Source organism: Scyliorhinus canicula, chromosome 6, assembly GCF_902713615.1.
Source record: "Scyliorhinus canicula chromosome 6, sScyCan1.1, whole genome shotgun sequence".
In the NCBI taxonomy this organism is placed as follows: Eukaryota; Metazoa; Chordata; class Chondrichthyes; order Carcharhiniformes; family Scyliorhinidae; genus Scyliorhinus; species Scyliorhinus canicula.
The window spans coordinates 78895254-78923230 of record NC_052151.1 but is presented as its reverse complement, the minus strand read 5'-3'; the positions used below and the strand labels follow the sequence as shown (position 1 = coordinate 78923230).

Below are 27977 nucleotides of genomic sequence, written 5' to 3'. Positions count from 1 at the left end.
TATCTCCTGCCTGATGGATGAAGTTGGAAGAGTGAATAAGCCGGGGTGGGGGGTTCTTTCATTTTACGGCCCATTTTCCCAAGGCAGCGGGAGGTGTAAACAGTCGGTGGATGGGAAACGGGTTCGCGTGATGGTCTGTGTTCAAGACTCTCGGAGGGCAGGCTGTTCATGAGGGAAAATCGATGGTGAGTACACCTTTTGCTGATGTTTAGGGGAGTATGAACGGGGGGGGGGGGAATTGGGGGGAGCAGAGGAATTGGGGAGGGGGGGCTGGCTGGTCACATGGAATGTGAGGGGACTGAATGGGTCGGTCAAACGTTCATGTGTGTTCGCACACCTGAGGAGTCTGAAGGCGGACGTGGCCTTCCTGCAGGATACGCACAGGGAGGGTGGGGCAGGTGTTCCATCGGGGTTGGATATGAAGATGAAGGGGTGTGGAGTGCTGGTGAATAAGCGGGTGGCATTTGAGGTAGGGAATATTGAGGAAGACCCGGGGGAGGGGGGCGGGGAGGTTCGTGATGGTGAATGGGAAGCTGGAGGGCTTGCCGGTGGTCCTGATAAACGTTTATGCCCCAAACTGGGATGATGTAGACTTTGAGGGGGGTGTTGAGGAAGATTCCTGACTTGGACTTACACCGGTTGATCATGGGGGGATTTTAATACGGCCATGGAGCCGAGCTTGGACCAGTCGATTATGGAGCTGAGCTTGGACCAGTCGATTAGGGAGCCGAGCTTGGACCAGTCGATTAGGGAGCCGAGCTTGGACCAGTCGATTAGGGAGCCGAGCTTGGACCAGTCGATTAGGGAGCCGAGCTTGGACCAGTCGATTATGGAGCTGAGCTTGGACCAGTCGATTATGGAGCTGAGCTTGGACCAGTCGATTAGGGAGCCGAGCTTGGACCAGTCGATTATGGAGCTGAGCTTGGACCAGTCGATTAGGGAGCTGAGCTTGGACCAGTCGATTATGGAGCTGAGCTGGGACCAGTCGATTATGGAGCCGAGCTTGGACCAGTCGATTATGGAGCCGAGCTTGTACCAGTCGATTAGGGAGCTGAGCTTGGACCAGTCGATTAGGGAGCTGAGCTTGGACCAGTCGATTATGGAGCTGTGCTTGGACCAGTCGATTAGGGAGCCGAGCTTGGACCAGTCGATTAGGGAGCTGAGCTTGGACCAGTCGATTATGGAGCTGAGCTGGGACCAGTCGATTATGGAGCCGAGCTTGGACCAGTCGATTATGGAGCTGAGCTTGGACCAGTCGATTAGGGAGCCGAGCTTGGACCAGTCGATTATGGAGCTGAGCTTAGACCAATCGATTAGGGAGCCGTGCTTGGACCAGTCGATTATGGAGCTGAGCTTGGACCAGTCGATTAGGGAGCTGAGCTTGGACCAGTCGATTAGGGAGCCGAGCTTGGACCAGTCGATTAGGGAGCCGAGCTTGGACCAGTCGATTATGGAGCCGAGCTTGGACCAGTCGATTAGGGAGCCGAGCTTGGACCAGTCGATTATGGAGCCGAGCTTGGACCAGTCGATTAGGGAGCCGAGCTTGGACCAGTCGATTATGGAGCCGAGCTTGGACCAGTCGATTATGGAGCTGAGCTTGGACCAGTCGATTAGGGAGCCGAGCTTGGACCAGTCGATTATGGAGCTGAGCTTAGACCAATCGATTAGGGAGCCGTGCTTGGACCAGTCGATTATGGAGCTGAGCTTGGACCAGTCGATTAGGGAGCTGAGCTTGGACCAGTCGATTAGGGAGCCGAGCTTGGACCAGTCGATTAGGGAGCCGAGCTTGGACCAGTCGATTATGGAGCCGAGCTTGGACCAGTCGATTAGGGAGCCGAGCTTGGACCAGTCGATTATGGAGCCGAGCTTGGACCAGTCGATTAGGGAGCCGAGCTTGGACCAGTCGATTAGGGAGCCGAGCTTGGACCAGTCGATTATGGAGCCGTGCTTGGACCAGTCGATTAGGGAGCCGTGCTTGGACCAGTCGATTAGGGAGCCGTGCTTGGACCAGTCGATTAGGGAGCTGAGCTTGGACCAGATGATTATGGAGCTGAGCTTGGACCAGTCGAGCCAGAGATCGGGGAAGGTATCGGCAGTGGTGAAGGAGCTGAAGGGTTTATGGCGCATGTTGTAGGGTAGACCCGTAAAATTTTGGGAGGCTGTGTGTGAAGGAATTTTCATACTTTTCCCCCACGTGCACCGGATGTACTCCGAGATTAACTTTTTTGTGCCTGATAAGGCATTGCTGGCGGATGAGGATTTGCGAATGGACCAGGTGGGGTCCCAGCGCTCGTTGTGGAGGTTGGATGTGGGGCTCTTGGCAGATGAGGAGGTGAGTGAGTGGGTGAGGGCTGCCATTCGGGGGTACATGGAGCTAAATGATACTGGGAATGTCTCGTCCGCCAAGCTGTGCTGGTGGTAAGGGGGAGTTTATTTAAATTCGAGCACACAGGGAGAAGGCAGAGCGGACGGAGGTGGCAACGATGGGGGGGAGACAATGGGGTGGTTCCTGAATGGGTTAGAGTTTTCAAAGGTAGAGGAGGAGTTGGTGCAGGTATTGGGTTGCGGGAAGTGATGGAGAGCATGGAGGTGATGAGGCAGGGAAGGCCCCGGGTCTGGATGGGTTCCCAGTGGAATTTTCTATGAAGGTTCGGGCAGGACCTGGGTTTACTGCTGATGAGGGTGTATAACAAAGGTGGGAGATGGGGGAAACACTCCCCTATACTTCCACAGGCTTTATCTTCCTTAAATTGAAAAAGGACAAGGATGCGGAGCACTGTGGGCCTTACTTCCCTATATTGTTATTGAATGTAGACGGCAGGTTATAGGCGAAGGTGTTAGCTTCGTGGATTAAGGACTGTGGCCCAAGGGTGATGGGCGAGGAGCAAACGGGTTTCGTAAAAGGGAGGCAGTTGTCGGCGCATGTGAGGAGGCTACTCAATTTAATTATAATGCCTTTGGAGGGGCAGGAGGTGGAGGTATGGTGGCGATGGATGCAGAGAAGGCTTTTGACCAAGTGGAGTGTGGATACATGTGGGAGGTGCTGGGGCGGTTTGTGTTCGGGCAGGGGTTTGTGGACTGGTTCCGGTTGCTATACAAGGCACCGTTCACAAGTGTGCGGATGACCTGAGTGAGTTCAGGATGTTTTGGGATTGCATCAGGGGACGAGCAGGGGTTTCCACTTTCCCCGTTGCTCTTTGCTTTGGCGATAGAGCCGCTGGAATGGGGTGTCGGGGGATTGGAGTGGGTTTGTGTGCATGTGTGTGTGTGTGTGAGTGGGGGGGGGGGGGGGGGGGGGGGCGGTGGGCACCAACCTTAGGCTCCCGCTGTATGTGACCTGCTGTTACACATTTCGGACCCATTGAAATGAAATGAAAATGAAAATGGCTTATTGTCACGAGTAGGCTTCAATGAAGTTACTGTGAAAAGCCCCTAGTCGCCACATTCCGGCGCCTGTCCGGGGAGGCTGGTACGGGAATCGAACCGTGCTGCTGGCCTGCTTGGTCTGCTTTAAAAGCCAGCGATTTAGCCTTGTGAGCTAAACCAGCCCCTGCGGCATTGGGGGCATTATGGGGATTTTGGAGAAATTTGGCCGGTTGTCTGGATACAAGTTGAGTATGAGAAAGAGTGAGGTATTCCCAATTGAGTCTCGCGGGCAGGAGAGAAGATTACGTGAGTTGCCATTCAAGGTAGTGGGGGCAAGTCTTAGATACTTTAGCATCTAAGTGACGCGGGACTGGGCGCGGTTGCACAAGTTGAACTTGACTCAGTTGTTAAAGTAGATGAGGTGGGAACTGCTGCCATTATCGCTGGCTGGGATGGGTGCAAATAGTAAAAGTAATGGTGCTGCCAAGGATTCTGTTCATGTTTCAGAACCTCCCAATCTTTGTCCTGAAGGCGTTTTTCTAAAAGGTCAATGCGCTGATCTCTGGGTTTGTGTGGGTGGGGAAGATGATGCTGGGCAGGAGTGCTTTTCTGGAGGAGGGGTGGGGGTCTGACATTGCCAAACATGATGAAGTATGACTGGTCGGCAAACATTGCCATGGTCAGGAAATGGGTAGTAGGGGAGGGGTCGGTGTGGGGAAGATGGGGCAGCTTTGTGGAGGGGAACGAGCTTAAGGGCATTGTTGAAGGCTCCTTTGCTGTTTTCGCCATAAAGACACTCCGTGAGCCCAGTGGTTGTGTTGGCGTTACAGGTTAGGGGGCAGAGAAGCAGCATTTGGGATTGGAGGGTGCCTCGGTGTGGACACCATTCTGTGACAATCATAGATTTTCTCAAAGCGGGCTGGATACGAGGTTTCGGGGATGGCGGCAGACGGGGATTGAGCGATTTGGTGATCTGTTTATAAGGGGCAGATTCACGCCGCTGGAGAACCTCGAGGAAGAATACGAGTTGCCCAGAGCGAATGGTTTTAGGTACCTGCAGTTCTGGGATTTTGTGAGGGGAGAGGTACCATCCTTTCCTGGCCTTCTGCCCCCTGGACTGCAGGACAAGGGACAGTTGAAGGAGGAGATGGGGAGGGGAAGTTCTCTGAGGTCTCCAAGGAGTTGATGGACTGGGAGGGGGCACTGGTGGAGGACATAAATCATAAGTCGGAGGAGGAGCTGGGAGGGGAGGCGGAGGCCGGGATGTGGCTGAGGTCCTGTGAAGATTGAATGCATCCTCGTCGTGTGCGAGGCGAGGCCTCATTCAGTTTAAAGTAATTCGTAGGACACATATGACGGTAACACATGCTTTGGGGGTACCCGAAGGGTTCTGGAAGAGGTTTGCAGACGTAATGCCGAGGTGCTGGGGTGAAGGTGGCCCCGAGTCCAGAAACGGCGATATTTGGGGTGTCGGAAGAGTCCAGGGGTGAGAGATGCCGATGTCTTGGCTTTTGTCTCCCTGATAGCCCGGAGATGGATCTTGCTCGGATGGAGGGATTTGGAGCCGCCGAAAGCAGGGCTGTGGGTGAGTGACCTGGTGGAATTCCTGAGGTTGGAGTAAGTCAAGTTCATCCTGAGGGGGTCGCTTGATGGGTTCACTCGGAGGTGGAAGCTGTTTATTGACTTAAGGAGGTTTGAAGGGTCAGCAAAAGTGGGGGGGAAGGGGCGGGGAAGAGGGTTAAAATGGGAAAGGTAGGATGGAAGAAAGGGGTGATATCGGGGAGTGGGGGTGGGGGGTGTGTGTGGGTGTTGGTTATTTATAATGTTGTATGAATATTCTTCTGGTTTTGTTTGTTTATATGAAAATGCCTTGCATAAAATATTTTTAAATATTAAGGCAAACAGGTCAGTGGGAAGGTACTGATGTGGACAGTGATGATTTGGGGCAGGATAAAAAACAAAGCAGAGAGAGATAAATAATATTTTTTAGGTAGTCAGGATATTTCCTACTTCAGTATTTATATTGACATAAGGTGCAAGAGGAATGATTTTTAGATTTACTGATGATGCAAAATTCTAGGTCCAGTAGACTTGTGAGATATACTGCAGATAGATGTGGTTGGACAAAGTGGGCAGATTGGTGGTAGTTACAGACATGGGGGGGGGGGGGGGGGGGGGAGAGGGAAGGATTTTCTGCCCTCTTTTCCAGAGTGAGGGTGTGTGTGTGTGCGGGGGGGGGGGGGGGGGGGGGGTGGGGGGGGGGGGGGATGGCGGAGGGAGAGGGTGGAGAATTGAGTGGGAGACCTAAAACGGCTTTCATACCAATAGATTTCCTCACTCAATTATTTCAACCCCCCCCCCCCCCCCCCCCCCCCCCCCCCCCCAAACCCATACCAATGATGTAATGGGGATCCTGACCTCTGGCACTGCTACCCTGGCAGTGCTACGGGTGGAGGGGGAGGGGGTTCTTTGTATGAGGTGCTGGGAGTTCCTTGTTGTAGAGGGTGGGGTGGGGGGTGCTTGGAGGGAGTTTGATGGTGGGGAGGAAGCAGAGGAATTCTATGGTGAATTATTTTCATGTCCATGGAAAGGGGGTCGGTGGCAGGAGTGTCCACGCCATGAGGTGCATAACGTCGTGCAACCAGCCTCTTACCTTTTGTAAAATGTGGTGGGAAAAACGGGTAGGCTGCACTCCACTTTTCCTGCCTGAGTTGACACTTGCCAGAAAATGGCAAAATTCCACCAATAAAGTGGAACATTTGGGATATGAGGAAAAGAAGGATCTAAGGGGATGGAGATGTAAAGAACAAAAGGACAAAGAAAAGTACAGCACAGGAACAGGCCCTTTGGCCTTCCAAGCCTGCACCAGGTTTTCAGTAGAAATATACCAACAATGCAAGATTTGAGTTGGAAAGAAATATCTTTAAAATTGGGACATTTTTCAATTGACCAGAGAGGTTAAGGTCAATGTATTGGAGGTTCCAAGGATTACAAAAAATCCGCAGATGGTAAAGAGTAAAAAATTGCTTATGGCAATGGATGAATCAGTAATAAGGGATATCGACTCGGGATTATTGCTCAAAGTAAGAGAAAGTCAGAATCTTTTTCAGGTGAGGGAGTTTACAAGGATCTTTCAGCACTTTGGTTCATGAGGCAGAAGTCTGATAATGTAATTTGAAGTGAATAGAGTAATTATTTAAAGAAAAATGGATCTACAGAATGGGAAGGGAAATTTGATTGGTGTAACCGTTGAAGAGAGAGAATTGGCAGTGGTTGAATGGCACAAATCATCACCTCCTGCCTTGGCAATCATTTGAAAATTATCAAGCATATTTCCTGCTCTGGAGAGACAACAGTGTTAACTTTCAGGTCCATGATCTTCCATCAGAACCTTGTATTGAAGCAAGTTGTGGTCATGAAACTGCAGGAGACTATCTTAGCTGAAGATAGGAGTTTGGGCAGCACGGTAGTACAAGTGGATAGCACTGTGGCTTCACAACGCCAGGGTCCCAGGTTCGATTCCCCACTGAGTGACTGTGCGGACTCTGCACGTTCTCCCCGTGTCTACATGGGTTTCCTCCGGGTGCTCCAGTTTCCTCCCACAGTCCAAAGATGTGCAGGTTAGGTGGATTGGCCATGATAAATTGCCCTGAGTGACCAAAAAGGTTAGGAGGGGTTATTGGGTTATGGGGATAGGGTCGAAGTGAGGGCTTAAGTGGGTTGGTGCAGACTCGATGGGCCGAATGGCCTTCTTCTGCACTGTATATTCTATGTTCTAAACATAGCTCCTATTCTCCTATCGTGAAGTGTGTCCCAAGAATCAGTATTTACCTGCTAATATAGCATACGTAGTGCACTAAATAGTATGATACTCCTTTCCCAGGTGGCAATTTTTCAAAATCATTTTTGGGTGTCATGTGGGGCCACATCTTAATCACCTTGCAACAGGCTAACAGATGGCTATAATGTGCGACACTGATTCTTTCCTGTTGGCAGCTAAATGAGCTTTGTTGACAGCAATCACAAGGGTTGGATTTGTGAAACATTGTTCATGTTTGTTACGTTTATTGTGGCATATAAATAAATTACTGGTGTGAAAGCAGCAATGTTTTCATATAAATGTACTTGATGGGTGAAATGGGTTCCATCTGAGCTATAAATGATCATAGCTAGCATTTATTTTGTTCACAATGCTTTATCATTTGCAGATAGATAATATTGAAATGACTTCCTCCAGAAACAAGCACATTGCTCAAAAGGAATGATAGTTAATCCTGTGCTGAGACAATTATCCTTGCAGAAAACCTCTAATGCAGCTGTGTTGGGCCTGTGCAAAAATTGATTAGTTTGTGTTTTTTGTGAGGCAGGACACGGTGAAATACATTACTTCATCACAAGCATCTTACAGAATGAAAATGCCCACAGCAAATATGTAATGTTCTATATGACATTTTAGTGAGTATAAGTAAGAGGGTGATGGTCCCAATTAGCAATCTGCATTAAAATTGTGATGGTTAAGTGACAATTCAAGGTTCTGCTAATATTCATTTGCACAAATTCATTTGCACAATCACAAACATAAAATCTTTGAGGAATCAGTGCAATTTAGCAGTGCAATGTAGCATTTCTTTTCATTCCTTTCTGTCATTTGTTTATGTTAACAAATGGGCCAATGTTTTGGTTTGGTGGGAGGATGGAATTGTTATTGATATGGGGATTGACATTACATTTGTTTGATTGACATTTGTTACTGTTATTGTTTATTGTTGGGTGTAAATTTGGGAGAAAATGTGAAAAAGGAGGAGAATAAAAATTATTTAAAAAAAAGAGTATTCTTGATGTTTTTAAAAGTGGCAGCTCAGCAGTTTCATTAAGCGCTGAAAATGGTCTTATCATTGAACATAAACCTACCTCGACGTCCACCAACAAGTAACCTGATTTTAACATCACTTTCTAATTAAGGAAAAAGGATAACTATTTACCAGATTCATTGGTGGAAGTTTCTGAGTAAATTAAATATTTTCTGTTATGGAGAAACTTCTAAAATGTGGCTTTTGGAACATTTGGAGAGGCTTCCATGTTTTGCAGGCATTGACCCTTGAATCAGCAAAAAAAAAATCACATAAATCATTTGGGTCAGTGTTTTGGGTGTAATTTACTTGAATTTTAAATTCTCTAATCCTTTGTGCTGACTTGGCTGGAATTTGGGTGCAAAATCAGTCAAAGTCTCCTTAATGCTTATAACAATGGCAACTGAGGTTGAGTCATCTACTTGCTCCTACAAAGACATTTAATTGCAACTGAGACTAATTTAAGTGCCTAACACTGCTGAATATCCTACATGCTAAGGACTAATCTTAGTTCTTAGGTGTACAAAACACACAGGAATATTGATAGCTTACGTCTATTTACCAAATTCATGTATTCATTGCAAAACTTCAAGAATATCAGAAGTGTTACATTTACTTGGCAAAATGTATATTACTGCTCAGCCGATGAGAACTGCAGAAGTTTCATAATACAGGCTATTAGAATAATTAATCAAATCTTTTTTTTAAAATTCAGAGTACCCAAATAATTTTTTCCAATTAAGGGGCAATTTAGTGTGGCCAATCCACCTAGCCTGCACACCTTTTGGGTTGTGGGGGCGAGACCCACGCAAACACGGGGAGAATGTGCACACTCCACACGGACAGTGACCCAGAGCCGGGATCGAACCTCGGACCTCGGCGCCGTGAGGCTGCAGGGCTAACCCACTGCGCCACCGTGCTGCCCATAATTAATCAAATCTTGAGGCATTTTGAAAACTGTTACGCTTTGCTGTTCTGTCTTTTTCAACTTTCCTATTTTTCTGTCTCTTTTGATGGATGCTATGCTGGGTGATGCAACAATTTGTGATGATGAGTTCAGTGGGATAGATATAAAGTAGGGCTGGAGGCAGGAAGGCATGGATGCTTTTGGGCTGTAGCTTACACGTAGAGCAGGGATCCAGCCCGTAGATTGATTTTTATTTTCAAAGTGACAAGTGTAGAATGATCGTCAGGCTCAGTCGCAGAACTGGATGAGAAATGGTTGGAAGTTGATGGATGTAGCAAGGGGGAAGAAGGCATGGGAATCGGGTAAAGGAGGTCATAATAGGCAAATGAGAAGGGGGCAGTTCAAAACTATATTAAAAATTAGGAAGCTAGCAAGGGCAGTCTAGTTGTCTGGGCAATGGCAGAAGACCAATTGAGGAGGATGGTGTATTTCATTAATAAAGGTTGCAGTCAGGACAAGGAAGGTTAATGTACCATGATTAAAGACAATTTCTCTCCTGACTTTGGTTGGAGCTGTTTTAATATTATGAGATGATGGATAACCTGATTGGAGGAATGCAAGTAATACAATATATTTAAGGTTGTTGGACTTTGTTACTTTGTCAGGGCAGATGAGTTGAGTTTGGATGTTTTGATAATGGAAATGGCCACGGTAGTTTTTGAGGAGAGGGAGAAATACCTGAGGAGGAGGGGTCATCTGCGAGACCAGTGATCGTGGATCTAGGAAGAAAGGTTGGGTGACCAGCAGTTCAATCAGGATAGAATCAATGGAGGAACATGAGACGATAAGAAATAGAAGCAGGACTAGGCATTTTGGCCTCCCAAGCCTGTTCCGCCTTTCAGTAGGGTCATGGCTTATCCGACATCCGACATTCCTCATGTCCACTTTCTTACCCTTTTCCCATAACCCTTGGTTTCCTTACTGATCCAAGAATCTATCTGTCCCAACATTAAATATACCCAAGGACTCTGCCCCCACAGCTCTGTGGCAAGGAGTTCCAAAGACTCTCAACCAGCTGAGAGAAGAAATTCCTCCTCATCGCGGTCTTAAATTGGCACCCCTTTATTCTGAGACTATATCCTCTGGTCCTAAACTCTCCCGTGAGGGGAAACATCCTCTCAGTATTTACCCTGTCAAGCCCCTTAAAAATCCTATGGGCGCAATTCTCTGATTTCCCCACCGCTATTCAATCACATGGTCACTTTTTTGGACCCTGGGAGTTTCTCACTGGTTTAGCCCACACTTAGAATTTTCTTAGCACTGAGGAAATGAACTCCGAGATCGGGCCGCCATTTTGAAAGGGTGCCCCGATCTCTAAGTGGGCTTGTGAGTTCCCCACATCCCTCACCCATGAGAAATGTCACCCCCCCCACACACACACACACATAGCCACTACCTCACATTCCTCAAGTGAGGACACCTGCTATGAGATCCCCTCCAAGCTGCCTTACAGCACTCCCTCCCTTCTGGGACCCTCACCCATCACCCCATCTTTCCGGAGGCCCCTACTTACCTGCCCTGCACTCCCCTACCCTTCAAACACTGCCATCCACCCTCAGTTCATGGGCATGGCCCCCCTCAGCTGCTGACCCTTGGCAGTGGCCCCCTTGGACTGCCATTCTGGTACCCTGGCAGTGCTTCTTCCAGCTTTGCAGTACCATCTGGGCACCTTGGCAGTGCCTGGGTGTCCACATTCCAGGAGGAGGGTCAGGGAGCCATCCTGCACTTACCCTGAACACCCAGGGGGTCTCCAATGGCCCAGAGACCCCCCAGGTGCTATTCCACCTGGTCCACGTTTGGACCAGCACTGACTGGCGCCTGGCTGCAGCCTCCCGAGGGAGACCGGAGAATCGTCAGAGGCTGGTGGAGCCCGGGAGATAGGTCGTAAGTAGGTTTATGACCCACGAGCGGCATTTGGTCACGCCTATTTGCAGTGGAGTTCCGGCTCCGACGTTCACTTGCGAAGTATGGAGGCTGCCGGGAAGCTGCAGGAGTGCTCTCCCGACATTTTCCAGCCGCGTTGTGCTCTCGCTTGAGTGCAACGCAGCAAGCGAAATGCGGCCTATATGCTTCAATAATATCGCCTCTCATTCTTTTAAATTCTTTTAAATTAAAGTCCCAATCTGTTTAACCCTTTCTCATAAGACAACCCCTCCATATCAGGGCTCATCCTAGGAACCTTATCTTAACCAACTCCAATTAAATAATATCATTCCTAAGTAAGGAGACCAAAACTGCTCATAGTACTCCAGATGTCGTCTCACCTGTACCTTGTACAGTTGCAGCAAGACTTCCCTACTGTTGTACTCTAACCCTCTAGAAATTAGGGTCAACATTCCATTCCATTCTATATGGATTCATTGAGCTCGGAGAGCATGGGGGGAGGTGGTAGAGAAACTAGAGTCGATGTAGGTTCAAGATTAAGTTTTGACTGCTGGGCAATGTTTTATTTGGAGGGGAAGCAGCAAATACTACTGAAAAGGGACTCTTAAATGTGTGACAGGGCAGCACGGTAGCATAGTGGTTACCATAATTGCTTCACAGCTCCAGGGTCCCAAGTTTGATTCCCGGATTGGGTCACTGTCTGTGTGGCGTATGCACGTTCTCCCCAGTGTGCTTGGGTTTCCACTGGGTGCTCTGATTTCCTCCCACAGTCCAAAGATGTGCAGGTTAGGTGGATTGGCCATGATAAATTGCCCTTAGTGTCCAAAATTGCCCTTAGTGTTGGGTGGGGTTACTGGGTTATGGGGATAGGGTGGAGGTGTGGGCTTGGGTAGGGTGCTCTTTCCAAGAGCCGATGCAGACTCGATGGGCCGAATGGCCTCCTTCTGAATTATAAATTCTATGATTCTGTGATCTATGACATTCATGAGTTCTTTACGCTTTTGTGAAGGAAAAGTGGCGGGGCCACGGAGAGTGCTTAACGAGGTCATTGAAGGTAAATTGGGGCTATCTTTTTTACCAGTTTGATTCTGGATTAGATATGATATAAAAGTGTCATAGTAATTGTTTAATGACTTGCAGCATACGTTATCATAGAATTCCTACACTGCAGAAGGAAGCAATTCAGCCCATTAAGTCTACACCGACACGCCAATAGAGCACATCACCTACGCCCAAACCCTGCTCTATCCCCATAATTCCACCTAACCTTTTGGACACTAAGGAGCAGTTTGTCATGGCCAATCCACCTAACCGTTACATCTTTAGGGTTTGGGAGGAAACCGGAGCACCCGGGAGAAACTCACACAGACAAGGGGAGGAAGTGCAAGCTCCACACAGTCACCCAAAGCCGGAATTGAACCCGGGTTCCTGGCGCTGAGAGTCAGCAGTGTGCCACCGTGCTTCTTATTAATAGTACAGCCAAGCCAATTCTATTTTGATTAGATTTATTTCTTGTCATAAATGAGATACAGTGAAAAGTATTGTTCTGCTTACAGTCCTGGCAGATCGCCCCATTCATGGCTATGTAGAACATGCTATCATAGATAATTAAAGAACATACTATGGTAACGGTTATAAGAACATAAGAACATAAGAACTAGGAGCAGGAGTAGGCCATCTGGCCCCTCGAGCCTGCTCCGCCATTCAATTAGATCATGGCTGATCTTTTGTGGACTCAGCTCCACTTTCCGGCCCGAACACCATAACCCTTAATCCCTTTATTCTTCAAAAAACTATCTATCTTTACCTTAAAAACATGTAATGAAGGAGCCTCAACTGCTTCACTGGGCAAGGAATTCCATAGATTCACACCCTTTGGGTGAAGAAGTTCCTCCTAAACTCAGTCCTAAATCTACTTCCCCTTATTTTGAGGCTATGCCCCCTAGTTCTGCTGTCACCCGCCAGTGGAAACAACCTGCCCGCATCTATCCTATCTATTCCCTTCATAATTTTAAATGTTTCTATAAGATCCCCCCTCATCCTTCTAAATTCCAACGAGTACAGTCCCAGTCTACTCAACCTCTCCTCGTAATCCAACCCCTTCAGCTCTGGGATTAACCTAGTGAATCTCCTCTGCACACCCTCCAGCGCCAGTACGTCCTTTCTCAAGTAAGGAGACCAAAACTGAACACAATACTCCAGGTGTGGCCGCACTAACACCTTATACAATTGCAACATAACCTCCCTAGTCTTAAACTCCATCCCTCTAGCAATGAAGGACAAAATTCCATTTGCCTTCTTAATCACCTGTTGCACTTGTAAACCAACTTTCTGTGACTCATGCACTAGCACACCCAAGTCTCTCTGAACAGCGGCATGCTTTAATATTTTATCGTTTAAATAATAATCCCGTTTGCTGTTATTCCTACCAAAATGGATAACCTCACATTTGTCAACATTGTATTCCATCTGCCAGACCCGAGCCCATTCACTTAACCTATCCAAATCCCTCTGCAGACTTCCAGTATCCTCTGCACTTTTCGCTTTACCACTCATCTTAGTGTCATCTGCAAACTTGGACACATTGCCCTTGGTCCCCAACTCCAAATCATCAATGTAAATTGTGAACAATTGTGGGCCCAACACGGATCCCTGAGGGACACCACTAGCTACTATAAAAGATGTCGGAAGAGGATCTGCAGGGGAGAGATTGCAGAGAGTCGCCACGCTCCGGCGCCACCTTGGAATCCAGTTGCAGCCTGTTTTTTGGGAAAGAAACAAAGTTAGGTTTCTGACCTGTAATCTGAAAAGACCTATATTTAGCTTTGACCTTCCCCAGTATTTACTCAGCGGTTAAACTTTTTTGTCTGAAAGGAACAGAGCATCATGCTAGCAGCAGAAGGATTTTTTTTGCATTTGCTTTTGACCTTTGAAAACAGTATTATCCGAGTAGCTCTGAACAATGCCACTGAAGACTGCCGGACGTCAATAAACTATCATCTTCAACCCAGCTACAAACTCTGTACACTGACCGGTGATCTTCCGGCCACTCTCTGAGGCTTAACCAGATTGTTGCAATTCTTGCGTCCTGCGGTATTTGTTATTACATCACTTGGTCCAACTCTGAACAATTTCAGACAATGCATGCTTTTTTGTTAAACAGACTGGAAACCCAGCTCGGTATTCGGAAACAGGTGCCATTCTACAGAACCAAAAAAACATTGCACTCGTTGACCTTGAGATTTACCTAATTACAGCCATTAACCTAGCATTCTTAAGGTTGCTTACAGATGCACCTTGCCTATTGATTCATAATACATTGTGCATTACATTGTACAACGCTCCTCTCCTTATAAAACAATATATCCTCCAGTTTAACATGAGCACTGCCATGGGAGATCTCCCAGTATCTGAAATGGGTGAATTGAAGTCTGTTTGCTAACAACAAATATAATGTTTAGAACGTTTTCTTGCATTGTTCTGTGAGTCATCTACATTTTGAAAAATATCTTGTGCAATACTGAATGCAACTATTCACCAACAAATGTAGCTTCCTTATAAGCAAAGTGGTTTCTTAATTTAAAAGATAATGCTGTGCAAATTACAAAATGGAAAACCCAATGGCAGAAGCTGCATAACCAGTAATCTAAAACATCCTTTCATTCGCTGTTTGTGATAATCCTGATTCAGTGTTGGATGAGCCTGAGGAATCCATGCTTGTACAATCAACTGGAGCCAAACCTATTCATGCTCACACATTGCTATCCCATTGTTACATTTCAGCTGGGCTGTCTTACACCTTCCATCGCCTTTTGCACTGATACCTGCTGAGTCTGGATTGGAATATGCCATCTGAAATGTGCCACAGGTACTGTGTATCTGAACCATGAGTGTATGTGATGTCACCTTAAGCAAGCTGGTATTTAGTTTAGCTGAGGCATTCAAAGCTTTCACCAGATTGTGAGTCCGCAGCAGTGAAAAATTGTCAGTGTCTTGTCTTGCATGGCTAGTAAGATGTAGGAGGTTTAGTGAGTTCATTTGTTTTCAGTTTTATTTTTAAGCTTCTTATCTGTGGTTTATGTTGAACTCTTTAAAAATAGTTCTAATGCATGCTGTGTATAAAATAGCTATCTATTATTCTCTGCATCACCTCCAAGTTCAATCTCGGGGATTTAGTTGTGTGGCAAGCAGTCATGAGATTTTCAAGGCTTTATTTGTAATCCAGCATGTGGCCCACACTCTCCGGATGGTGGTTTCATTATTTTCTAATTATTAATTAAAGAGAAAGCTTTTGTTTTATTTGCAAAGGGTTGCTGGTTTCATTTATCGAGAGCAGTTGAGGGATGGGATATAATTTAGTGAATGGAACATATTGCTAGTTTGTTTTTTGGTTGGCGGGGGGGGAGGCCTTAATTTTGTTCACAACCTGCCTTTGTTTATTTACAGCATTCAAGAAATGCTGACTGGTCACAGGCTCTGCCAATCAAAGTCTCATAAGGACGCTGTCCTAGCTGCTCTGAACCAGCAGAGGAATGATGGGATACTCTGCGATGTCATTCTGGTTGCTGATGAGCAAAAATTCCATGCCCACAAAGCAGTGCTGGCAGCGTGCAGTGATTATTTCCGAGTAAGTTTGTCATCGCCTTCATGTTCACACTGATTTTCAGAAATAATGTTTTTTAATGCTTGTAAAAAGCGTGTCACATTTAAAGAGGTTGTTGACTGCATAGTTACAGCACTGATTACACTTCAAAGGTACAACGTTGGCTCTGAGGTACTTTGAGAGGTCTGCTGGTCAGAAAAAGCGCTGTATAAAGGCCAGTCTTCCTTTTCTTTCTTTGACTGATGTGCATCAGTGGAAACATAGATCTGCTTCGAATGTGCAGAATAATTGCACTTCATTCTGGCATGTGCACATTTATTAATATTTGAAAAATTTTGCATTGCATTCAAACCCATTGTAGCTTATAAACAATTGACATTTCCTTCAGATAATTCACAGTTGGATGTTGCTGACGAAAGTCCTATTATGTTTCAGAAGATTACATAGCTTGCTTTTTTTTGAGAGAAGAAATGCAATTTGTTTTTTGTTTTGTCTCACATCCTGTTAGATTTTAGAGACCGTTCTTTTGAACGAAACAAAGTTCTCAAATTTTTCACTGAAATGTTACAAACATGGAAATGAGGAGGCAGCACAAAGTTCACATGCTGCCTGCCTCCAGATATGAGCACAGGTGAATCGCAATCCTCACATCCAAGACTGGAACTATTGAAGTTTCAACTGCTGGTATTCAAACATTTAAAAAAAATGTTTTCAATTAAGAGACAATTTAGCGTGGCCAATCCACCTGCTCCGCTCATCTTTGGATTGTGGGGGTGAGACCCATGCAGACGTGAGGAGAATGTGCAAATTCCACATGGACAGTGACCTGGGGCCGAGATTGAACACGGGTCCGTGGCACCGTGAGGCAGCAGTGCTAATCACTGCACCATCGTGCCGCCCCAGGTATTCAAACATTGACTTATAGAATTAAGTGATTTCCTATAGGTTATCTAATGCAAGAGAGCCAAGCAAGGAATTAAAAGTTGAGGAGTTTAATTGTATACTTGGTCTGTTCTGTTATCTGAGAGACAATGGGCTAAGAATTTGATAAGGCATGATAATGGGTGCAAGGATTGCAATGAGCAAACAGCCAGTGATCTTTGAAAGTATTGCAGGCAACGTGCAAAGTTTTATTCTATTCATTTTCATGATCATGGCATTCAGCCCAGTTTGACATGCTTTACTAAGTGACTGCATGTTCCTGTAAGGCTAGCACTGATTTAGCTAGCCAACACCTCTTCAAGGGAGGTGCGTTCTGCCTTCAGCCACTAGCTAAGAAACATGTTTTAAGAGCAGGAAAAAACCTGGGCAATGGAGCACCATGCTAGAGAAATGGCTTGTGGATTTTCATGTGCAAGAAGTCCTCTATTCGCAGGAGAATCTCCCGACAGGAACTGCAAAGACAGTGGAGGCAGATATCCGCACGGACCAATGCTAAATGTTTGGTCACAAGGACCTAAACGAAGTTCAGGGACCTCACAAGTGGTCAAGGTCAGTGAATGCATCTTCCAATGCAATATCCTAATAACTGCACCACCAACCTCATAATAAATAAAAGCAAATTACTGCGGATGCTGGAATCTGAAACCAGAGAAAATGCTGGAAAATCTCAGCAGGCCTGGCAACATCTGTAGGGAGAGAAAAGAGCTAACGTTTCAAATCCAGATGACCCTTTGCTCAATGCAGCACATCCCTGTCTCTCATTTACAAACAACTTCCAGCAATCAGGGTTCATGCCTAACATGCTTTAATTCACCCTCACACAATTACCTCTGCTGCATGCCTAAGACAAAATCTCGTAGCTTCCCATATGCCAGCCTTTCAGCTGTGACAGACATATCACCCAAACACATTGCACTACAGTCACAGACACTCTTCCCTCTCTATGCAGGACAAAGTGGCATATAACACGAGGAAACAGCAACAAACAATGGGGAATGGAATAGCTGATACTTTTACACCCTTTGAGGGGATGGTGTTTGGCAAACAACGTCACTGGAGCTATCCAGAATGATTGCATGGTCCAGCCTTACGTACCATCTAAAATCTTACTTCACCCTCGCCCCACAATCTGGTATAGTGTGCAAGTTGCAGATGGTGTAACCATGTGCCTCTTTCTTTTCCCCTCCACTTCCCTCAGCCTAACTGTCTGCCCCTTCTATATTTACGCTTTCAGATGTTCAAGAACTGCAGCCTGGTCAGCCAGTGGCACCTCAGGATGAAGACCCTGAGGATAAACAGATCCTTGGGCAAGAAACGTCACCACTTGACCTGACACTTTCAACCATCAGCTCATATTACATGAAATTCAGAGGATCACACAGAGATAGGATCTGCATGTGGTGCGTCACTGCACAGAAGTGGGCTGCAGCCAGGGTTGTAGACAGCGATGGTGTGGATGCTATATCCCCGAAGGCTGAGGTCGCAGATGAGTTTTGCTGCAGGTGATGAAAGGAAAAGTTGCTGGACATGCACATAGAAAGGCTTGATGCATTGGTAGGCCCCCAGAGAGCCTCTTATCCATTGTCACGTTGTTAAGAACCAGAGAGGAATCCAGCTCCAACATGACAACAGCTTGGAACACATCCTTTCCAGCGTGAAAGTGGTGTCAAACTCCAGAAGAACTTAGCAGATCCTGCCAGATGCAACGTCTGATGACTGTTCCTGCTCCATGGCAGCGCAGCCTGAAGCCAGGCAACATCCTGCAAGCTTAGTTCAGACTGATGCCAACATGGCTCTGGATACCAGAGCTTGGAGGGACTTGCAGGACTTTGCAGCCCTCTAGCAATTTGTGCTCCAGCATATTGCTCGGATTCTTTGGATGCTGGTCCAGGAGAGTGACAGTGACTCCACATTGCTCAAAAGGATGACAGCATTCATGCTTCCACCACTGTCACTCCAGCAGTAACCTGCTATTGCCTGTCATGCTGCCCGTTCATACAGCATCCGCCCATGCTGCGTGGTGCGGTCCAAAGTTGGACCTGCTGTTTGAGAACATTCTGCAAGGCAATTTGCAATCTCCTTTGAAATCCTGCAGCTTTCCAGTAGTAATGCTGCACTCAATCAAGAAAAGGCACCCACCAGACTGACACTGGAAAATGCATGAGAATTAATACTTTTGTGTTTGTATAATTGGATATGTTGCTTGATAAAGATGTTTAGCAAGGTTTTTGTTTGCGGCTCTTATTGCAGGGTTTTGGCCAAGAGGCTGCAAAGATGGGATGTCACAGATAGATGGGGAATAGTGGAGCTTGTTAGTGTAGGGATAATGTCCTGAGGGAATGGCAATCTGAATAGATGCCTACAGACATCTGGTCCAGAGGGGTGGTGTGCTGGATGCCTTCTCCTTGTCTGCACACCATCGTCGTCGTAGTCCTCCTCCTCTGCCTCTTCGTCTCATAATTCTTTCAAGGTGCCCTCTAAGTCAGTTGGCAATGGTTGAGCCCTCATAAACTTGGAAACATACTCTCTAGTAAGCCATGCTCCATGCTAAGCCAGACAGTGGAACCATTGTGTTATGGACATTGATGGCTTGTTCCATGTATTTGGTGGCAGAAAGGCTATCACTTTACCACCGTTGTCATTGTGTGGTCTGGTGGTAAGAGTTGCGACTAGGACTGCTCTTAGCCACAAGTGCAGGGGTAGCCCTTGTCTCTAAACAATGAGTTTCTGTTTTTTCTTGGTACCCTGAAGACAAACGGGAATATGAGATTGCCTCAGGGTGAAGGCTCCATCGCAGCTACTGGGATAACAGGCATTCATAGACACAATACTCTGCACATTAATGATGTGGAACCCTTTGCACCTGCAAACTTTCTGTTGATGGGAGGCCTGCAGGGCAATGTACAGATGATGCCTCTTTGCATCATTGGGAATCCTAGTATCCTGAAAAGGCCATGTGCTGTCTCAACCTGTTTCACTCTGGTTAGAAAGGAAAACAAGTGATTGCAACCGAGACCAGACAGCCATTAATCCTGCTTCCCCATTCAATGTGATTGTGGCTGATCTTGGACTTCAACTCCATTTTCCGCCCGGTCTCCATATCCCTCGATTCCACGAAAGGACAAAGATCTGGCTATCCCAGCCTTAAGTATATCCAACGCTGGGGCATCCGCAACCCTCTTTAGCAGAGAGTTCCAGATATGCACAATCCGATGAGTGAAGAAATTTCTCCTCATTTCAGTCCTAAATGATTGTCTCTTTATCCTGAGAATACAATGAACTCGCCTCTCCTCCTATACGGTACTTCTGTCACCTCTTGAATGCAGAGGTAGACATTGTACTGATATATATTTGCTCCCACCCGATAGGATCCAGTCCATTCAACATTAGGCGTAGGAGCAGAAGCTGGCCATTCGGCCCATTGAGTCTGCTCTGCCATTGAATGAAATCATGACTGATCTGATGTGATAATCCTCAATTCCATTTTCTTGCCTTATCCCCATAACCCTTGATTTCCTTACTGAGAGCAAGTCATGCAGAGGTTTAGAATAACAATGAGCTCGACAGCTACTTCAACACCACCCTTGCCCTGGTGTGAGACTGCAGGTCCTGTGCGAAATAGGCGGCTCAATTCTGTGACCTCTTCCGTGGTGAATGTCAGGCATCTCGGATATTGATCCTGGCTGATGTAGAGCGTGGGGAAATGTTCCCTGAACACCATGGTGGGTTGGACCTTCTCTAAAGATCCCTCCTGTTCCCATCTCTGCACACAGCTTCCCCTCTGCAGTGTCTGCTTCAATTGCAAACCCAGAGGCATTGCAGCTACAGCCTGTTGCAACATTTCTGAGGGCAAGTTACAAAACTCCTGATGGGATAAATGGCTCTGTTGGGATGAATGGGTAATTTACAGGTCGGCAAACTGTAATTAGTGGAATGTCACAGGGGTGTGTGCCAGGGCCTCACGCCGTTACAATTTATTGTAATGACTTGGATGAAGGGACCAGCTGTATTGCAGCCAAATTTGCTGACAATTCAAGAGGGGTAGGAAATCTGCAAAGGGATATGTACAGTCAGTGGGCACAAATTTGGCAGATGGAGTGTAATGTGGAAAATGTGAACTTGTCCATTTTTTGGCTGGAAGAATAGAAAAGCAGAATATTATTTAAGTGAAGAGAGACTGCAAAATGTTGCAGCACAGAGAGATCAAGGAGTCCTTGTACATGAAGCACAAAAAAATTGCATGCAGTTACAGCAAGTAACTGAGAAAGCAAATGGAATGTTCGCCTTTCTTGCAAAGGCAATGGAGTATAAAAATAGAGATGTCTTGCTACAAGTATATAGGGCATCGATGAGACCGAACCTACAGTACTGCGTAAAACATTGGTCACCTTACCGACGGAGGGAAATGCTTTCAGCGGAAGCAGTTCAGACAGGTTCACTAGGTTGATTCGTGCAAGGAAGGTGTTATCTTATGAGAAAAGATTGAACAAGTTGGGTCTACTCATAGAATCATAGAATACTCATTGAAGTTTAGAAGAAGAAGGAGAAGTGATCTCAGTGAACTGTATCAGCTCCTGAAAGAGCTTGACCGGGCAGATACTCAGAGGATATTTCCCATTGTTGGGGAAATGTAGAGTTATGGGGCACAGTTTCAAAATAAAGGGTCTCGCATTTAAAATGGAGATGAGGAGGAATTTTTTTCTGAGGGTTATTAATCCTTGGAACACTTACCCAGAGAACAGTGGAGGCTGGGTCATTGAATATCTATAATTTTGATCTATACAGGGGCAAGAGTTATATGGGGTATGGTTACTGAAGAGATAACTAACCCCTTGTTGTAACGTGTGTTCAGTTTCGCTCATGACTCTGTCTAAGAGTGGATGCAGTAAGAAGTCTTACAACACCAGGTTAAAGTCCAACAGGTTTGTTTCGATTCACTAGCTTTCGGAGCGCAGCTCCTTCATCAGGTGAGTGGATGAACAGCCTTCCTCACCTTGAAAAGTCAGATTGGATTAGCATCAGCCCTTCGGGTTTTGTGATATTCTGTATTCAGCTTTTGTAAGCCTGAAAATATTGCTGGAAATGCATTTTGAATATGTTAGAGGACTGCTTATCAGCAACTCCATTAACCTTGTAAATCAGCATCAACTGCAAGCATACCTTTCTGCTCGGTAATGATAACTGCTGATTCTTCATCACATACAGTGATTCCACAATTTATTTATGAAATGGAGAGGGCAGGCTGGAGGAGTCATTGGGGGTAGAAGAGGTGAAGGAGGCGATTGGAAGGATGCAGACGGGGAAGGCCGTGGGGCCAGATGATTTCTCGGTGGAATTCCTATTAGAAATCTGAAGATAAGCTGGCGCCGTTGTTGGTGGATGTTCAGGGTGGTTTTGCTGAAAACTATGGACAGGCCTCCATCTCAATGCTGCTAAAAAAGGATAAGGACCCAGTGGAATGTAAGTCGTACAGGCCCATTCTCTACTGAATGTATACGCTAAGATATTGGCAAAGGTGGTGGTGCTAAGGTTGAAGGTGTGCCTACCAAGGATGTTTGGGGTGGAACGGACTTGATTTGATTTGATTTATTGTCACATGTGCCGAAGTACAGTGAAAAGCACTTTTCTGCGGCCAAGGAACATACGCAGTACGTACATAGTGGACAGAAGACGGGGTTCATTAAGGGCAGACAGCTGCTTTTGAATGTTCAGTGGCTGCTGAATGTAGTGCTTTCTCTGTCGGAAAGATGGGAGTTGGAGGTGGTGGTGGCATTAGATGTGGAGAAGGCATTTGATCGGGTGGAGTGGAGCTATCTGATTGTGGTGTTGGAGAGGTTTGGGATTGGGCCTAAGTTTGTGGCATGGGTGAAATTGCTGTATAAGGATATGGTGGCATGTGTGCTTACGAATTACCTGAACTCAGTGTGTCTTTTGTTGCACGGCGGGGGGGTGTGGGGTGGGGGGGGGGGGGGGGGGGGGGGGGGGGGAGATGGAACATAGGGAGTCCTTGTACACAAATGATTTGTTGTTATACATTTTGGAGCCGGGTCCCTTGATGGGGAACATATAATGAATTTACTTAATAGATTTGGGGCCTTTTCAGGGTAACATCTGGGGAAAAGTGAGTATTTTGTGGCATCCACTCCTGGGATAGAGGTTGGGCTAGGGGTTTGCCACTTTGTGTGGCAACTTCTCATTCTGGGTATCTGGGGGCAGATGCAGGTGGCTCGGGATTGGGCAGGTCTTCGGAAACTGTATTTTTCGAGCTTGGTGGGGAGGGTGAAATCTGGTTTGTTGGGTGCAGTCAGTTAAGATGAACATTTTGCCACAATTTTTGTTTTTGTTCCAGTGTCTGCTGGTCTTTTTGCCCAAGGTGATTTTTAAGGGGGTGGATAGGCTGTTTTTGTTTACTATTCCTTTCGGTGGGGAAGGTGGCCAGGATAATTATGGTGGTACTTCAGCGGGGGTGGTAGTCGGGTAGGCTTAGGCCTCCGGAATCTGATGTATTATTACTGGGATGTGAATACGGAGAAAGTTTAGGGGTTGCTATGGGGAGGTGGAGGATTTGTGGGTAAGGATGGAGGCGGGCTCGTGTGAGGGGTCGGGGGTTTGGGCGCAGCTGATGGCACCTCTCCCTTTGGCTCTAGGGAAATATTCAGGAAGTCCTGTGGTGGTTGCCAGGCTGAAGAATTGGAGGCAATTCCGGCAGCACTTTAGGTTGGGAGCAGGGTCGAGGGTGATGCCGATCGGGAGAGAAAATGGATTTGAGCCGGGGAGCATGATTGCGAGGTTCTGGGGATGGGAGGAGAGAGGTGTCAGGGAGATGAAGGATCTGTATCTGGGAGTTACGAGCTTGGAGGAGTTGAATGAGAAGTTTGGACTGGCGCGGGAGGACAGTTTTTGGTACATTAAGGTGCGGGACTTTGTGAAGAAGGTTTTCTGACCTTTCCGATAGCGCCCGCTTCCTACTTGTTGGAGTCGGTGCTGTCAGTGGGGGAGTCATCTTGGCAATTTATGGGAGGATACTGGAGAAGGATAAGGTGCCCATGGAGGGGATTAAGGCCAAGTAGGAAGAGGAGTTGAGGGGCGGCATGTGGTGCAGTGGTTAGCACAGTTTTCCTGGGGGCTAGCAGGGCCCCGCCGTGTGTCCCGGAGCTCTGGCTGCCGACAGGGCCCTCCTGTCCAGACCGTGCGGTTGCGCATGCGCACGGCAGCCACAAGTGGGTACGCGCATGCGCGCGGCAGCCCACTTCGGCGCGGGCGTCGCCAATATGGCGGACACACACAGTGGGCCCGGGCGGAGGAAGGTAGGTCCCCCCCCCCCAGATCGTGATTCCCCGCCAATCGGTGGCCCCCAATTGCGGGCCTGGCTGCCGCTGAGGTCTCCCTCGGAGTCAGATTCCCCCCCCCGTCCCCCTACCAGGACTGCCACCGTGGCCATGGGTCTGACCTCCTGCCGGGTGGTACCAGATGTGAACCACGTCAGCGGGAACTCGGCCTGTCGACCACGGAGAAATGCCGCAGGGGCCTCGTCCATCGGCCCCTGACCGGCGCAGTGTCGACCGCGTGCAGCTGCCGGGTCCATTGAGAATCGCGGAAGTGCAGTCGAGCCAAAGTTCCTGCGTGAATGGCTAGTCTCCGCCCCTGTGCTGGAGAATCCCGTCCCATGTTTGTGGTGTCGGATCGGTTGGAGTTACAGACGGTTGCGGGGGCAGGTGTTTTAGCCTTTAACTCGCAGGCGGATTCTGTTGGGGTAGAGATCAGCTTCTTTACCCTGCATCACGTCGTGACTGGGGTACCTAATGGAGTTCTTATCGCTGGAAAGGTGAAATTTTCCCTCAGTGGGGGGGGGGGGGTGATGGATTCCACACGAGTTGGGGTTTGTTCATTTTGCATTTTGGAGAGCTGGTGACCGTGGACTTTTAAGGGGGAGATTGGGGGGGGGTGGGGGTCGTCTTGTGTTCGGGGTTGAAGATGCTGGTTTTTTTTTTGTTATTATTTAAAATGTTGAAAATTTGAATAAAAATACTTTTTAAAAAAAAACTTCTAATTTAATGCTCCAATAATTATTTTCTGTTTTGTTAGCCTCTCCTTGGAAGTTTTTTTTTGTGGCTTTTCGACCTGGATTTGACGCAATTATCTCTTTCTTCCTGTCAGCTATAGAAACATTGGATTTGCAGGCAATTCTAAAATGTCTTAACTGTCCCACAGTTGTGGCACTCGATTCCCCATGCTTGTGTAGCCTTTTCCCACCATACTGAGACGATGGTGGTTGCCGCACTTATCCATATTTTGCAGACGTTTGCTTCATTGCACTTTCTTTTGTCCAGAATATAGAATAGCTTTTCTTTTTTTTGAGGAACAGCACTTTCCCCACAATGAATCTTTCTGTTTAGCTACGTAAGCTTGGTCTGTCATGCTATTTGTACTGCCTTTATGAGGGTTAAATCTTCTCTTGTTTGCAAAAGGTGTGATAGGAACTCGTCTAAGGCTCCCAAGGGCGCCGCCATCTTGGGCCCCGGATGCCATGTGCGGGCCACGGGCGCCGCCATCTTGGGGCCCCGGCTCCACGTGCAGGTCCTGGGCGCACCATCTTGGGACCCCGACTCCACGTGCAGGTCCTGGGCGCCGCCATCTTGGGCCAACTCGGAAGGCCCTGCAAGCGATTACTCTGCCACTGAAGACGATCTGGAACTCTCACCACGACTGGCTTCCATCAAGCTCGACCAGACGCAACTGCGCTCGCTCGCCAAGACTACAACGACAGTGCAGCTCAACGGACACAAAACAAGGTGCCTGCTGGACTCCGGGAGCAAGGAAAGTTTCGTCCACCCCGATACGGTAAGACGCTGCATGCTCCCCATCCGCCCAGTTAAACATAAAATTGAATTGGCCTCAGGTTCGCATTCCGTCCAAATCACCGGGTGCTGCATAGCGGACCTCACAGTCCAGGGGAGGGTTTTCAAAAATTTCAAACTCCTCATTCTCCCCCGTCTATGCGCTCTGGCACTCTTGGGCCTGGACTTCCAGTGCAACCTGCAGAGCTTGACTTTTCACTTTGGCGGCCCTATTCCTCCTCTTACTGTTTGCACCCTCGCGTCCCTCAAAGTGGACCCCCCTTCCTTGTTTGCTAATCTCACCCCAGATTGTAAACCTGTCGCAACTCAGAGCAGACGATACAGGGCCCAGGACCGGACCTTCATCGGGTCTGAGGTCCAAAGGCTCCTTAAGGAAGGAGTTATCGAGGCCAGCAACAGTCCCTGGCGAGCCCAAGTGCTGGTAGTTCGGACTGGGGAGAAAAACCAAATGGTCATCGATTACAGTCAGACCATCAACAGGTTTATGCAGCTGGACGCGTATCCTCTTCCCCCGTATTTCCGACCTGGTTAACAGGATCGCGAAGTACAAAGTCTTTTCCACGGTGGACCTTAAGTCCGCCTACCACCAGCTCCCCATTCGCGCGAGTGACCGCAAGTACACCGCGTTTGAGGCAGATGGGCGCCTCTACCACTTCCTCAGGGTTCCATTCGGTGTCACAAATGGAGTCTCGGTCTTCCAACGGGAGATGGACCGAATAGTCGACAAGCACGGTTTACGGGCCACCTTCCCGTATCTCGATAACGTCACCATCTGCGGCCACGACCAGCAAGACCACAACATCAACCTCCAAACATTCCTCCGAACTGCAAAACTCCTTAATTTAACTTACAATAAGGATAAGTGCGTGTTTAGCACCGACCATCTAGCCATCCTTGGCTACGCAGTGCGTAACGGAGTGATAGGCCCCGATCCCGAACGCATGTGCCCCCTGATGGAACTTCCCCCTCCCCAACTCCCTCAAATCCCTCAAACGCTGCCTGGGCTTCTTCTCATACTACGCCCAGTGGGTCCCCAACTACTCCGACAAAGCCCGCCCCCTCATCCAGTCCACGTCCTTTCCCCTGTCGATGGAGGCCCGCCAGGCAAAGGCCACGATGCATGCTATCAACGAGTCCCTCCCATTTCAGGTCGAGAGCGACGCGTCTGATGTAGCTTTGGCGGCCACCCTGAACCAAGCGGGCAGACCCGTGGCCTTCTTTTCACGAACCCTCCACGCTTCCGAAATCCGCTATTCCTCGGTGGAAAAGGAGGCACAGGCCACAGTCGAAGCTGTGCGAAATTGGAGGCACTATCTGGCCGGCAGGAGGTTTACCCTCCTCACAGACCAACGGTCAGTAGCTTTCATGTTCGACAATGCACAGAGGGGCAAGATCAAGAACGACAAGATCTTGCGGTGGCGGATCGAGTTGTCCACGTCCAACTACGATATCTTGTATCGTCCTGGGAAGCTCAATGAGCCTTCCGATGCCCTATCCCGCGGTACCTGCGCCAGCGCGCAGATTGACCGCCACCGCTCCCTCCACATGGACCTCTGCCATCCAGGGGTCACCCGTTTCTACCATTTTATTAAGACCCGCAACCTGCCCTACTCCGTCGAGGATGTCAGGACCGTCGCTAGGGACTGCCACGTCTGCGCCGAGTGCAAACTTCTACCGTCCCGAATGAGCGCATCTGATCAAGGCATCCCACTCCTTCGGACGTCTCAGTATAGACTTCAAGGGTCCCCTCCCCTCCAACAACCGTAACACTTATTTCTTGAGTGTTATCGACGAATACTCTCGATTCCCTTTCGCCATTCCCTGTCCCGACATGACCACAACAACCGTCATAAAGGCCCTCCTATCCATCTTCTCCCTGTTCGGTTACCCCGCGTACATCCACAGCGACCGGGGGTCCTCTTTTATGAGTGACGAACTGCGTCAGTTCCTGCTCAGCAGGGGCATAGCTTCTAGCAGGACGACCAGTTATAACTCCCGGGGTAACGGTCAGGTCGAGCGGGAGAATGGCATCATTTGGAAGACCATCCTGCTGGCCCTACGGTCCAGAGATCTCCCTATTCCCCGTTGGCAAGAAGTCATTCCCGATGCCCTGCATTCAATCCGGTCTCTCCTCTGTACTTCCACTAATCAAACACCTCATGAACGTCTTCTGGTTTTCCCCAGGAAGTCGTCCTCAGGATCCCCTCTCCTGACCTGGCTGGCCACCCCAGGGCCCAACTTGCTCCGGAAGCATGTGCGGGTGCACAAGTCCGACCCGTTGGTTGAGCGACTCCAGTTACTCCACGCCAACCCGCAGTATGCGTACGTGGAGTATCCAGACGGTCGGCAGGATACGGTCTCGCTTCGGGACCCGGCACCCGCCGGCGTGTGGCCTTCTCCCCCTACATCCAACACCTCCCCCCCCCCCCCCCCCCCAATTCCCCCCGCGCCCCCACGACCCAGCGCACATGCCCCCTCTTCCCTGATTACAGCGTCTCCACCACCGG

The 27977-nt window shown here is 48.1% G+C and overlaps 1 protein-coding gene across 2 annotated transcripts in view; it reads left to right on the top strand.

Moving 5' to 3' along the window:
• The window catches only part of klhl32 (kelch-like family member 32), a 385844-nt gene that overhangs the window by 51621 nt on the left and 306246 nt on the right, over positions 1-27977 (top strand). The window contains exons 2-3 of one of the 2 annotated variants that reach the window (XM_038799547.1): positions 14851-14935; positions 15514-15694. In XM_038799547.1, coding sequence (XP_038655475.1) covers positions 14913-14935; positions 15514-15694 — 204 coding nt within the window. In that variant the 5' untranslated portion in view covers positions 14851-14912. The remainder of the gene's footprint in view (positions 1-14850; positions 14936-15513; positions 15695-27977) is intronic. The other variant, XM_038799548.1, reaches the window with a different exon arrangement.